The sequence below is a fragment of the Boleophthalmus pectinirostris genome, unplaced genomic scaffold (assembly GCF_026225935.1).
Source record: "Boleophthalmus pectinirostris isolate CB_2022bp ecotype Guang Dong unplaced genomic scaffold, ASM2622593v1 HiC_scaffold_7, whole genome shotgun sequence".
Taxonomy (NCBI): Eukaryota; Metazoa; Chordata; class Actinopteri; order Gobiiformes; family Gobiidae; genus Boleophthalmus; species Boleophthalmus pectinirostris.
The window spans coordinates 1,883-14,984 of record NW_026571473.1 but is presented as its reverse complement, the minus strand read 5'-3'; the positions used below and the strand labels follow the sequence as shown (position 1 = coordinate 14,984).

At 42.9% G+C, this 13,102-nt stretch overlaps 1 protein-coding gene across 1 annotated transcript in view; it reads left to right on the top strand.

The window, feature by feature from the left end:
- The window catches only part of LOC110174624 (receptor-type tyrosine-protein phosphatase S-like), a 119,733-nt gene extending 108,198 nt beyond the window's left edge, over positions 1 to 11,535 (top strand). The window contains 6 exon segments of the mRNA XM_055164726.1: positions 1,810 to 1,988; positions 2,511 to 2,637; positions 6,717 to 6,842; positions 9,291 to 9,445; positions 11,320 to 11,455; positions 11,530 to 11,535. Coding sequence (XP_055020701.1) covers positions 1,810 to 1,988; positions 2,511 to 2,637; positions 6,717 to 6,842; positions 9,291 to 9,445; positions 11,320 to 11,455; positions 11,530 to 11,535 — 729 coding nt within the window.
- Positions 11,536 to 13,102: the final 1,567 nt, after the last annotated feature.

Below are 13,102 nucleotides of genomic sequence, written 5' to 3'. Positions count from 1 at the left end.
GAGGATCAGCTCTTCCAAGTCCGAGGCCATGGTTTTTGACCAGAAAAAGGTGGCTTGCTCTCTTCGGGTGGGTGAAGAGTCCCTGACTCAAGTGGAGGGGTTCAAGTATCTCGGGGTCTTGTTCACGAGTGACAGGAGGATGTAGCGTAAGATTGACAGGCAGATCAGTGCACCATCAGCAGTGATGCAGTCGCTGTATGTTGTGGTGAAGAGGGAGCTGAGTTGAAAGGTGAAGCTCTCGATTTACCGGTCAATCTTTGTTCCTACCCTCACCTATGGTCATGAGCTCTGGGTAGTGACCGAAATGACGAGATTGCGTATATAAGCAGTCGAAATGAGTTTTCTCGACAGGGTGGCTGGGCGCTCCCTTAGGGATAGGGTGAGGAGCTCAGTCACACAGGAGGAGCTCGGAGTAGAGCCACTGCTCCTCCACGTCGAGAGGAGCCAGTTGAGGTGGCTCGAGCATCTGTCCCGGATGACTCCTGGGTGTCTTCCTCGAGAGGTGTTCTGGGCACGTCCCACCGGAAGGAGACCCAGGACACGCTGGAGGGACTATGTCTCTCAACTGGCCTGGGAACACCTCGGAGTCCCTCCAAAGAAGCTGGAGGACATGTCTGGGGTGAAGGAAGTCTGGGAGACCCTGCTAGACTGCTGCCCCCACGACCTGGCCCCGGATAAGTGGAAAAAAATTGATGGATGGATGAACTTAACTTAAACTTTATTGTCCATCACAGTGGACTCAATTACATCAACAATTGAGTATGCCTAGTGAGGGCCAACCATTAGAACACGATTAAAAGCTTATAAAAATCCTTTTTGTATAAAATGTCATTAGCCTATTCATTTATAATGACAAAAAGTAAGCCACTTAAATGGTAAATGGTCACATTTTTATATAGCACTTTCCCACCTTCAAGGCTCTCAAACTGCTTTGCAACAAGAAACCACTCCACCCATTCACCCATACTCTCATACACCAGTGTATGCAGACACTGGGGACGAGGTGGGTTAAGTGTCTTGCCTAAGGACACAACGACAGCATTCATCCATGGGAGCTGTAATTGCACTGCCAACCAGTGGGTCAGTGGATCTGACAGCACATTCAATGATGTTTTATGTCAAGAGCGGGATTCACAACTGCCAAGCTTATTAATTTTAAATTGTAATAGCGGTCCAAACTTATTTCTCACTTTAAAGGCATTCCCAGATTCCTGATTAATGACAACAAACTATATGAAAGTTTCCAAAATGTTTGAAAACATCTAGTTTCCATGCTCCATAATCAGACACAGACAGCTCACAGCAGTCTGATTTTGACCTTACGAGCTGCTTTTACCTGTTGAATGTAAAATGTTACTTACTTATAGGGCTGGGCAATTAATACAATGAATTCAATTAATGCAAGTTTTTAAAATTTGAGCTTTGCAAAGCAGGATTATTGTGCAAATAGTAACTCCCATTGTAAAAAAAATATCATTCTTATTTAAACAATTAAAATCAGATTATATATCTATACAAGTGTAAATGGAAGCAGTTTATAATTTCTTAAATAATGGAGTATAGAGCTTCCCCTGTTGGAAAGATAAGCAGTCAAATCAAATTTTATTTATTGGCCAAATTTATACATTAATAGAAAAAAACAAAACAACTGGATACAGTTTCTTAAGAAGGGGATATTATGTAATTAAATATGTTATGTATTAGCAGTTAATACCCTAAAGAAGTAAAAAGTCCCCTCTTTAAGCACAACACAATTGAAAGTCACATTTCTGCCACCCTCGGTCTTGTTTCTTTTATTTGTGTTCTCAGAAGCTGTACAGCTGTACAGTAGACCCCTCCACATGTATTAGTGCCAGTTTGCTGTGCAACAAATCCAAAAAACATCTGCTAACCATCCTGCCATTTGAGGTCAGCCGCATGAGTCTGCAGCCTCTCAGAGGAGTGCAGAGCTCGGACGACATCAATGCCAGCTTCATCGATGGATACAGGTCCAACCACACGATCACATATCCACATCGGACCAACACACCATTTCATTATTATTTATTCATTAAAACAGTGGGGGGAAAGGAAAGACTGTAGGACTTTGAATAATTCTGAAGCAAGAGAAACAAAGAGACAGATAATAATTTCTTCAGTAAATTTTTGTCTATTATTGGTCATACATTATAGTCTGCTTCTCTCGACAATTCAAAGGAGGGCATTCGTTATTATAATAACACAGATGGAGTTAATCTGATGTAGCCTTGTAGCCTACACATTCTCCATATCACTGTGCTCTGCAGCACACTGGGCAGTGGCACACTGGGTGCCAGAGCACACTTTATGAGCTGCAACCTCCCACTGGTATGAATGTGTTTAAAGTAAACACATACCTACAGTTACCATATTTGGGTTGATCACCCTTTATAGACAAACCTAGTTATTCTTGCTTAGAAGAAAAATTATGCACATAAGAGTAAAATAGTTGTAGTTACACGTCTGAGTTCAAATGTCTGTGCCCTCATCAGACAGCAGAGGGCATACATCACTACACTGGGCCCTCTGGCTGACACCACAGAGGACTTCTGGAGGATGCTCTGGGAACACAACTCCACCATTGTGGTCATGCTCACCAGACTGAGCGAGACAGGACAGGTGAGCACACAGCCCAGACAGAGAGAGAGGGAACGGGTGAGCACACAGAGTGAGTCAGAGGGGACAGTGAGCACACAGAGTGAGTCAGAGTAGTGCTGTCATGATTCGCAAATTTCAAAATCAATTTTTACTTACTAAGGAATAAACTCGATACTCAATACCAATTCTGATGCCACAAAGATAAGAGATACATTCTTTCTCTTTCTCATTAAATGGTAATATTTTCTTTTCCATTTCTATTTTCTATTCAGATATAAGGCCATGTGGCCTTGTGGCCTTATATCTGTGTAATCCCTCAGTGGTCCAGGTAGGTTCCATAGTGGTCCATGGGCATGTACTAGTCTATGTGCTCTTATACTTATTCTGATATAGCTCAAGATCTTTCTAAAGCTTTTGGGAAAGGTCCATTTCTGTCATGTGAATGGGACTTCTTTAGTTTCAATACCAGTCATTTCAGTACAAGTTAAGTATTCTTTAAGTCGTTTTCACACCGCTAGTTCGATTATTTGGTCCGCACCAGGCAATAAAATTGTTATTATGTAGCAAATACACTCCAGTGTGGTCCGCGTTCACACCGGCAAACGAACCAAAACTGGTTCGATTGACGTGTCTCTGTTTCCCCGGTAAAAACAGCGATACCTCCAGTTATCAACACCGATGTTCCTGTTAATACCACGGGCCGTCCTCATCTCAAATTATCACCATGAACTCATAAAACAGCAACTTGTAGAATTTTGTACAAACTCACCGCATCAGCCCAGAGTTCGGGTAACAGCAGCAGCCAACAGTGCTCACAGTAGCGCGCAGCTCCTCAGGACGGGGCTGGGGTCTGGTCCTTGGTCTTCTGTTACAAGCGCGTTGGTCAGATGGTCTGGAGGCTCTGTCCTCCATGTGCTGGTTCCAAACGGTGGCGAGCAAGACCAGTGCTTGATGGACTGAGTCCGAGCGGGTACGTTCCGTCGTCTGCGCGCTGTTTCCGTGCGGGAAAAGCAAGAATGTTCTGTGGACTACAGGTCCGGGCGCGCTGCTCCTGTCCTCCGCGCTCAAGAACCGCGGCTGGTTCCAAGGTGGTGCAGCATCCGGACAGAAGCGTGAGTCCAGTTTGGTTTGTCATATGCTGTTCTGAGCGTCCGTCCTCCGCGCATTTGGTTCTTTCCGGGGAAAGCGCTTCCTCAGGTCGAGGCTCCCCGCTCCAGCTCCTCTGAGCCCGGACTGAACCGGAGCTGCCCCCGCTGGTTCGGGACTCTGGTTTGGACCTAGTCCGACTGTATTTGGGCTTTGTACAAACTCACCGCATCAGCCCAGAGTTCAGGTAACAGCATTGCAGCCAAAAATCAGTCGCGGCTCAGGACGGGGCTGGGGTCTGGTCCTTGGTCTTCTGTTACAAGCTCGTTGGTCAGATGGTCCGTGAGGCAAATTCATCCTCCATTGTGCTGGTTCCAAACAGTGGCGAGCAAGACCAGTGCGCAATGACTGGGTCCGAGCGGGTACGTTCCGTCGTCTGCGCGCTGTTTCCGTGCGGGAAAAGCAAGAATGCGCTGTGGACTACAGGTCCGGCGCGCTGCTCTGGTTCTCCGCGCTCAAGAACCGCGGCTGGTTCCGAGGTGGTACAGCATCCGGACAGAAGCGTGAGTCCAGTTTGGTTTGTTATATGTTGTTCTGAGCGTCCGTCCTTGGCGCATTTGGTTCTTCCCGGGGAAAGCGCTTCCTCAGGTCGAGGCTCCCCGCTCCAGCTCCTCTGAGCCCGGACTGAACCGGAGCTGCCCCCGCTGGTTCGGGACTCTGGTTTGGATCTAGTCCGACTGTATTTCTCACACTAGGCTAAAAACAGGGACTTTTTCAAGTTGTATCAATTGAATGGGCGATTGCCTACTGCCGTAAAATTATTTGGTTAATTAAATCCTAAAATAACAAATGTTGGTTGCTGTGTGATCACGGGGGAACACCGGGTCGTCTCTGTGCGTGTAGGTCCCGAACAGGGGTACGCACCCCCAATTTTGACTCACTCTGGAGCCACACGTTCGCACACTGATACTTGCTCTGATCTTCGTGTATTACGTTCTCTGTATTGGCCATTGTTGGTAAAATAATTTTGAAAATGAATCGCGTCTGCGTCTGGACACCAATCTGTTACTGCGCTGGAGTCGTACAGCGCGTCATTTCAGGCAGAGGAGACGCGTGTCCCTCCCATGGTGCATTTCGAATAGTCCGTTTGTCCATACTGTCTATGGTTTGGACCCGGGTTCGCGTTCACACCAGAGGAACCGCACCAAAGTTGGTCATTTGGTGCGGATTCAAGCGAACCGAGACCACCTCTTTTTTGCGGTCTCGGTCCGCTTGATTTGGTTCGGGTCCGAGTCCGATTGACGCTTTCACACCAACGCAAACGAACCACTTCTGGTTCGAATGGACCGTTTGGTCTCGGTTCGCTTGAATCCGCACCAAATGACCAACTTTGGTGCGGTTCCTCTGGTGTGAACGCGAACCCGGGTCCAAACCGTAGACAGTATGGACAAACGGACTATTCGAAATGCATCATGGGAGAGACACGCGTCTCCTCTGCCTGAAATGACGCGCTGTACGACTCCAGCGCAGTAACAGATTGTTGTCCAGACGCAGACGCGATTCATTTTCGAATTATTTTAACAACAGTGGCCAATACAGAGAATGTAACACACGAAGATCAGAGCAAGTACGTGCGAACGTGTGGCTCCAGAGTGAGTCAAAATTGGGGGTGCGCATATTGCCTGGTGCGGACCAAATAATCGAACTAGCGGTGTGAAAACGACCTTAGTATCTGATTTTCAATACTAGCTTTGAGCCTGGTTTTCAATACTTGCTTTTTCAAAGTTGGGATCAAATGAAAAGTGGAAAATAAAACCGTTTCATTGTAATTTGTCTTGTGAAGAAGAAAAAAAAAAGACAAATCAAAGAATCAAACACAGATACATTTATCACTGCAAAGGACTTCAATTATGTCGCTGCATTTTATATTTCTCACAGAATTCACCCTTACATCCTACATTACACAAAATGGATTCTTGTGAGCTTTTAGCAATGTTGTATGCTATAGTCTCCTCAAAAAACATACCCAAATTGTGTTTTGTTTTATTCACAAATGTTTGAGTAATCCTTTAACATTATTTCGTCTAGATGTGTGAAGAATCCCTCAGTCGTCCAGGTAGAATCCATGGTGAGGAGAAAATTCAGTTTGTTAGTTCCCAAACTAACTTTTGTCCAGTCGACAAACTGAATTTTCTCCTCGCCATTATTTCGTCTACATCTCCAAAGCTCAAACAGCTCTGTTCCACCTGGTGATGTCATGTAGTGGTAATTTTCAAGGTAACATCTCCTTTTACCTTTAATTCAGTAGAGACTGACAGCTTCCACTCCCATAGCAATGAAGTGGTTGGCTGCTTTTGTGGCTATATGGCTCACGCACTTAACGTTTTTTAAAACTTTGTATTTGCTGTGCTTAGTCTTTAACATTATACCATGGGATTTAACCAACTAAGATGTACAGCAGCAGTTCAAAAGACACAAGTAAGGGACTGCTGGATTGTGTGAAATGAGCTGTTTGTTTTTCCTGGATATATGAGATCACCAACCAAAACACTAAAGTGGAGTAAGAACCTTTCCTGTTGTGTTCACCTGGCTCCCCCTTTAGGCTGCTATGATGCTACAGGACACAGAGGAGAAACACTTTTGGCTCTTTCTCTCCTCAAACTGCCCTGACACAGATCTGCTTCTTCTACCCGACAGTCCTCCTGTTAAACTGCACTGAGACCTTTGACTGAGTCACACAGGCGACTGAAAAGTTCTGGAAGTGCTCCTGTTTCACCACATGACATCACAAGGTGGAACAGAGTGTTTTCCATTTGTGAGAAGAACTCTGCATAAAATATGCATTGTTTGTGTTTTAAACATGTGTGAATGAAACAAAACAAAACTCCAGATGTTTGTGATGAGGAAACTACATTATGGCATAGATCAGAAAATAGTGTAGTGTAGTGTCTTTATATTGTGTGAAATTGTAAGAACGATACGATTAATGATCAGATCAATGTTTTTATTTGTAGGAGAAGTGTCACCAGTATTGGCCCACCAAAACATCTGCCTGCTCCCACTACTTTGTGTTGGAGCCGATAGCTGAGTACAACATGCCTCAGTACATCCTGCGGGAGTTCAAGGTCATGGACTTCCGGGTACGTTCTACACACTTGCACTTCTAGTGTATTATCTACCGTATGTATTATTACAAGGCATGGCAAGGTTGCCATCACACCCAATTTACACGAGATGAAATTGTGACACATAATACATTGTGGGGTTCAATTCACAATTTCAGCTTCAGAATTGTTGATTGTGGTTAATTTATTTTCTTTGATATATCTGACATACAGTAGTTGCACTACTCTTTGGAACTATGACTTCTCAAAAAACTTAAAAAACTCACCAGCTCTTAAAAGTCCTATATTACGCAAAATTGACTTTTGTGAGCTTTAAGTTACATTAGAATGTTGTTATCAACAACCTTATCAAAAACACACCTATATACCTTGTACCTTGTACCATATCTTGTATTTTGTTTCAGTCACACATGTTTGAGTAACCCTTTATTATTAGTCAATCTACATTTCCAAAGCTGAAAATGCTCTGTTCCACCTTGTGATGTCATAAAGCAGTAGTTTTCAAGTTGGGGAGTTATGAGGATGGACAGGAGATTGTTTAGGGCCCTCTTCTCAGGTACAGATGTGAGTGAGTCAAGCTCTGCTCCAACACAGGATCCTGCCTTCCTCACCATCTTTTCCAACCGCACAGCATCCTCCTTTTTGAGGCTTTCCCCCCTGTTGGAAGTCCTATGACCTATGACTGAGACTGAGTTTTCTGACACTAGGCAACAGATTTCATTCCAAAATACCTTTGTTGTTTTGAGATTCCGTTGTATTTTGCACAGATTCAAGACACTCTGTGTCAGATGAAGCAAAACAGCCCCAGAACAAAACCATGCCACCTCCATGTTTCACAGTAGGGACAGTGTTCTTTTCTTGTTGTGCTTCATTTTTGTGTCTGTGAACATAGAGCTGATGTGTCTTGCCAAAGAGCTCCAGTTTTAAGCAAAATATGTTCATTTTGTCTTCTTATATACTTTAACTTCTTGGGTTCTTTTTTAAGACAATGCAGTAAAGTGTGTTTACCTTGTTGACATGTTTCGGCTGCTAGCAGCAAGCCATCTTCAGAACTGTCACCGGTGTTGGTGGTGACGTGTCGTATATCAGCTGTTGTTACTTCCTGTAGGCGTGGTCAGCCTGATGGACACGGCAGACTCAGACTGACCACGCCTCCCGTCGCCCGGTGTTCTCTGGAGGAGGGTGTCCCAGGTGTGTGAAAGGAGGAACGCACCGTCATCACGGTTAATGCTGTCCGTGCCTCGGTTCCTGATTTCAATGGCCTCCTTGATCCAGCGTTTGAACTTGTTGTTTTCCGATCCAATGACCCGAGCCCCGTCCCAATCCATAATGTGGTTGTTCCTTTTACAGTGGTCTGATATGGCGGATTTTAGGTTTTCCTGTTCTGCTTTGTCTTTTTGTGTTCTGGTGAGTCTCCCTGACGTTTCCTTCTCGCATTCCTTTTGGTGTTCCTTTTTTCGGATGTGAAATGCCCGGCCTGTTTCCCCTATGTATGATTTATTGCATGATTTGCATTGAATTTCGTAGATGGCATTGCATTTTTGTTCTTGTGGGATTTTGTCCTTGGGGTGTACGAGCTGTTGACGGAGTTTTGTGTATGGTTTTACTTACGAAATTGGTTGAAGGATTCAGTCTATACCATGTCTTTAAGTGATGCTGTGGTCATATTTGCCCTTTAATAATCCTGATGTCCAAAAGAATTCTATAAAAAACATCCAGATTTTTAAATTTATATTCCATTATATATTTTGATATTATTTTGTTAAACAACACTAAGTGGAAGTTTTTACAAGATAACTTTAAACATGTTAATCTTGCATTTATTCAGTTACAACTTTTTTAATAATGCTCAAAAATATTAGAAAAACATGCATTCTTACTGTTACTGTCATCTCTCCTCAGATCTGACCAGTAACTTCACTTGCTGGTATCATCTGCTTGTCTCCATGAAGCTAGGTTGCTTTAATGCCATACTGTGGAAGATTCCAGGCCAATCACTAACATGTCCATGGAGACAAGAACTTGGCAGACCCTCTAGCACCTTTAAATGCTGATCATTGTGATATAGTTTCCTCATCACAAACAGAACTGTAGTTGTGTCTGGTCTTATTCACACACGAATCCTGCACAGTTATATGTTTATATATTTCCTTCTCTCAAACAGAAACCACTCACTGTTCCACCTTATGAGGTGTGGTAATACATGAAGTGCTAAACTGTGTTTTTAAACTCATACACCTTCACTGGAACCATTTAGATAATTTCAGCTCTGGAGCTGGAAACAGCCCAATAAAGCATGTGTGACTGAGACAAAACATAACTTCAGGTACGTTTTTGAGGAGGTAACAGCTTTCTAAAATACTTAAAGCTCACAACAGTCAATTTTGTGTGATATAGGGCCTTTAACTATTGTGCTATGTTTATTTTTGCTTCCATTTTGTTGATTCATCCCTTTATTTTCAGAATGGTGAGTCAAGAACCATCAGGCAGTTCCACTTCACAGACTGGCCAGAACAAGGAGTCCCCAAAACAGCCGAACACTTCATTGATTTCATTGGGCAAGTTCACAAGACGAAGGAGCAGTTTGGCCAAGACGGACCTATCACTGTACATTGCAGGTGACTGTAAAATATAAAGAGTATACAGAGTTTTCATGTTTCCAGTGTGCAAATGAAGGCAACAAAGGTATGTAGGAACTGATAACATAATAACGACCAATAAAATAATAATGTGGTAAATTTTAAATGTAATAAGCCCCTAATGTAATAACTGCAATAACGTAATAGTTGTAATAACTTGAGTGAACCAATAGTAGATTACATTATTGGATGGTTATTATATTAATTAGATTAGAAATACTTTATTATCCGAAAGGATATTTCAGGCAGCACAATACATATATACATAATAATAAAATAATAATAACATAATAACAAGCACACCAATTCAATTATAGTGAGCGTTATACAGTTGAATGGCATGTGGAACAAGCAACTTCCAGAGTCTGTCTGTGGAGCAAGGAATGGACAACAGCCTGTCCCCAAAGGTGCTCTCCTGTCCAGTGATGGTGCTGTGCAGGGGGTGCTGGGGGATATCCAGGATGGACATGAGCTTGTTAAGGGCCCTCTTCTCACTCACAGATGTGTCTGCCTTCCTCACCAACTTATCCAACCACTCGGGGTCATTTGTGTTGAGGCTTCCTCCCTAGACTAAACTGCACAGCATTGAAGAGGACACTGGAGATGACTGTCTGGGAGAACATCAGCAGGAACTTCTGACAAATGTTAAAGGATTTTAGCCTTCTGAGAAAGAACAGCCTGCTCTGTCCCTTTCTGTAGAGCAGGTCTGTATTCTCAGATCAGTCCAGTCTGTGCTCGAGATGTAAGCCCAAATACCTATAACTCTTTACAACTTCCACAGTGTCCCCCTCAATGGTCACAGGTTGCAGCTGTGGCCTGCTACTCCTAAGGTTCACCACCATCTCTTTGGTCTTAGTGTTTCAGTTGAAGGTGGTTAGCCATGCACTAAACCACAAAGTTCTCAATGATCTGCCAGTACTCCCCCTCGTCACTGTTCCTGATACACCCCACAATGGCTGTGTCATCAGAGTATTTGTGCTTGTGACCCAGCTTGCAGTTGTATCTTAAGTCTGATGTGTATAGGGTAAACAGAAATGATGACTGTACCCTGTGGAGCAGTACCAGTATGTATGTATATATATATATATATATATATATATATATATATATATATATATATATATATATATATATATATATATATATATATATATATATATATATATATATATATATATATATATATATATATATATATATATATATATATATATATATATATATATATATATATATATATATAGCCTTTCGACTCAGCTCCTTCTTCACTACAATGGTCCAAAACAGTGACCGCATCACTGCAGATGCTACACCAATCCGTGTGATCCAATCTCATGCTCCATCTTCCACCCTCACTCGTTTACAAAACCCTGAGATACTTTAATTCTTGCACTTGAGGCAGGAACTCTCCACCCACCCGGAGAGGGCAAGACCCCTTTTCTGGTCGAGAACCATGGCCTTGGAGGAGGTGATCTTCATCCCCGCCACTTCACACTTGGCTGCAAACTGTCCCAATGCATGGTGCAGGTCCTGTCCTGATGAAGCCAAAAAGACAACATCATCTGCGAACAGCAGAGATGAGACCTCTTGATCAAAAGCATGGAAATATTCTACGCATGAGTACAAATAAATCTGTAGACCCTATGCATAATTTGGCATGCAGGTCTTAACAGCTGACTTTTCCCATGTGGAGTGCATGGAATTCTTGTATTGGTTTAGTTATTTAAATTTTAGTGTGTCATTTGTGAACTGAACTTAATCATCATAAAAAACTTAATCTTAAAATAAACATGAATCAGAATGATAGCAATTAGTGAAGCTATTCTCCCCAATGATGTGTGTTGTGTGCACAGTACTGGGGTTGGACGCACCGGTGTATTCGTGGCTCTGAGCATAGTCCTGGAGCGACTGAGGTACGAGGCCATAGTGGACATGTTCCAGACCGTTAAGCTACTTCGTACCCAGAGGCCAGCCATGGTGCAGACTGAGGTGAGGGCACAACAACACTATTTACCAATGTAAAGTCATGCTCTGTAAGTCTGTGTTATCACTCTGTTGTCCAGGTATGATCCCCCCCAAAATTCTAATCTGTCACCGCTCATCCAAGCGACTTCTTCAGTTCTGGTCAGATTGCTGCTGGGTGTTGCCGTAATTAATCATATGGGTAATTGCGGAACATTCGCACATCTGGTTACAACTCATTTACATATCAGTGCAGGTCCAGTAATGTGGACAGCAACTATAGTCACTTTACACTAGGTCAGGGGTTGGCAACCCGCGGCTTCAGAGGCGCATGCGGCTCTTTAGCACTTCCCTAGTGGCTCCTTGGAGTTTTTTCAAAAATGAGTGAAAATGGAAAAGGAATGATTTTTGTTGTTGTTGTTTTAATATGGTTTCTTCAGGGGTAAAACCCTCATTCATCTCTGGTCATGGATCTGATCCATGAGCTGTGTGCAAATGAAACACATGAAAACTGTTTCAGCAGAACAAATAGATGAGCTGAAGCGGGGGTGGTGTCTGGTACCTCCACCTGAGAAGCGCTTTCCCCGAAAGGAAAAAAAGAAAAAAAAAAACAAAAAAAACACGTGCGCAGACGGACGCTCAGAACAACATATAACGAACCAAACGGGATTCGCGCTTTTGTCTGGATGCTGCACCACCTCAGAACCAGCCGCGGTCGAGCACAGAGGACTGGAGCAGCCCGCCCTATCAATCGATCTGTTGCATTCAGCATCATGGACAGCGAGAGATTGATATGTAGGTAGAGAGCAGCGGGATCTGTCTGCAGACCACAGGCTGTAAAGTGTAAAGTGAGCGTGATCGTGTCAGCTTTTTCCTGTCTACAGTAAAATCACTCACCACTGCACTTCTAGAGCTCAGAGCATTGCATTTCTAGTTTAGATAATTTTTAGAAGACAAAACTGAGTTATTATTATTTGTGAAATGTGGTGCAATAATTCATATACATGGTTTTTAAAGCATAAAAGATTGGAGATAAAGTCCACAGGAAGTAGAGTCTCTATCACTAATCTGTAGCTTCACATGCGCTGGACGTAAAGAAACACACGTGTGACTCTTGCCTTTTTACTTTCAAAGAAGAGCATTGAGCTGGTGCAGTGAGTTGATCGGTTATTTATTTGGGCTGTATGGTGTTCTCCGCAGATCGCCTATGTGACGCTGAATCTTTTCAACTATACCGCTCTACACGTCAAGGATGTCCAGCCTCTCCCCTTATTTTTATTCTTGCTTTAGAGCCACTGGCGTGTGCAATACGGACACACAAAACTATTTTGGGTATTAATACTGCAGATTATGAATTCAAATTAAATTTATTTGCGGATGATATTTTATTAACTATAACAAATCCGCAAAGATCTATTCCACAGTTGCTTAAATTAGTTGATGATTTTGGAAAAAATTCTGGATACAAAGTTAACTATGCAAAAAGTGAGGCTATCCCTCTTAACCATTATACCTTCCAGTCTCATCTCGATACTGCCCCCTACCAGTGGAAACCTAAAAGTATGAAATATCTTGGTGTTCAAATCAGATCTCCTGTTGAGACTATGGTCGAATTGAATATGGCCGACCTCATGAAGACTCTTAAGGAAAATGTACAAAGATGGACAGTTCTGC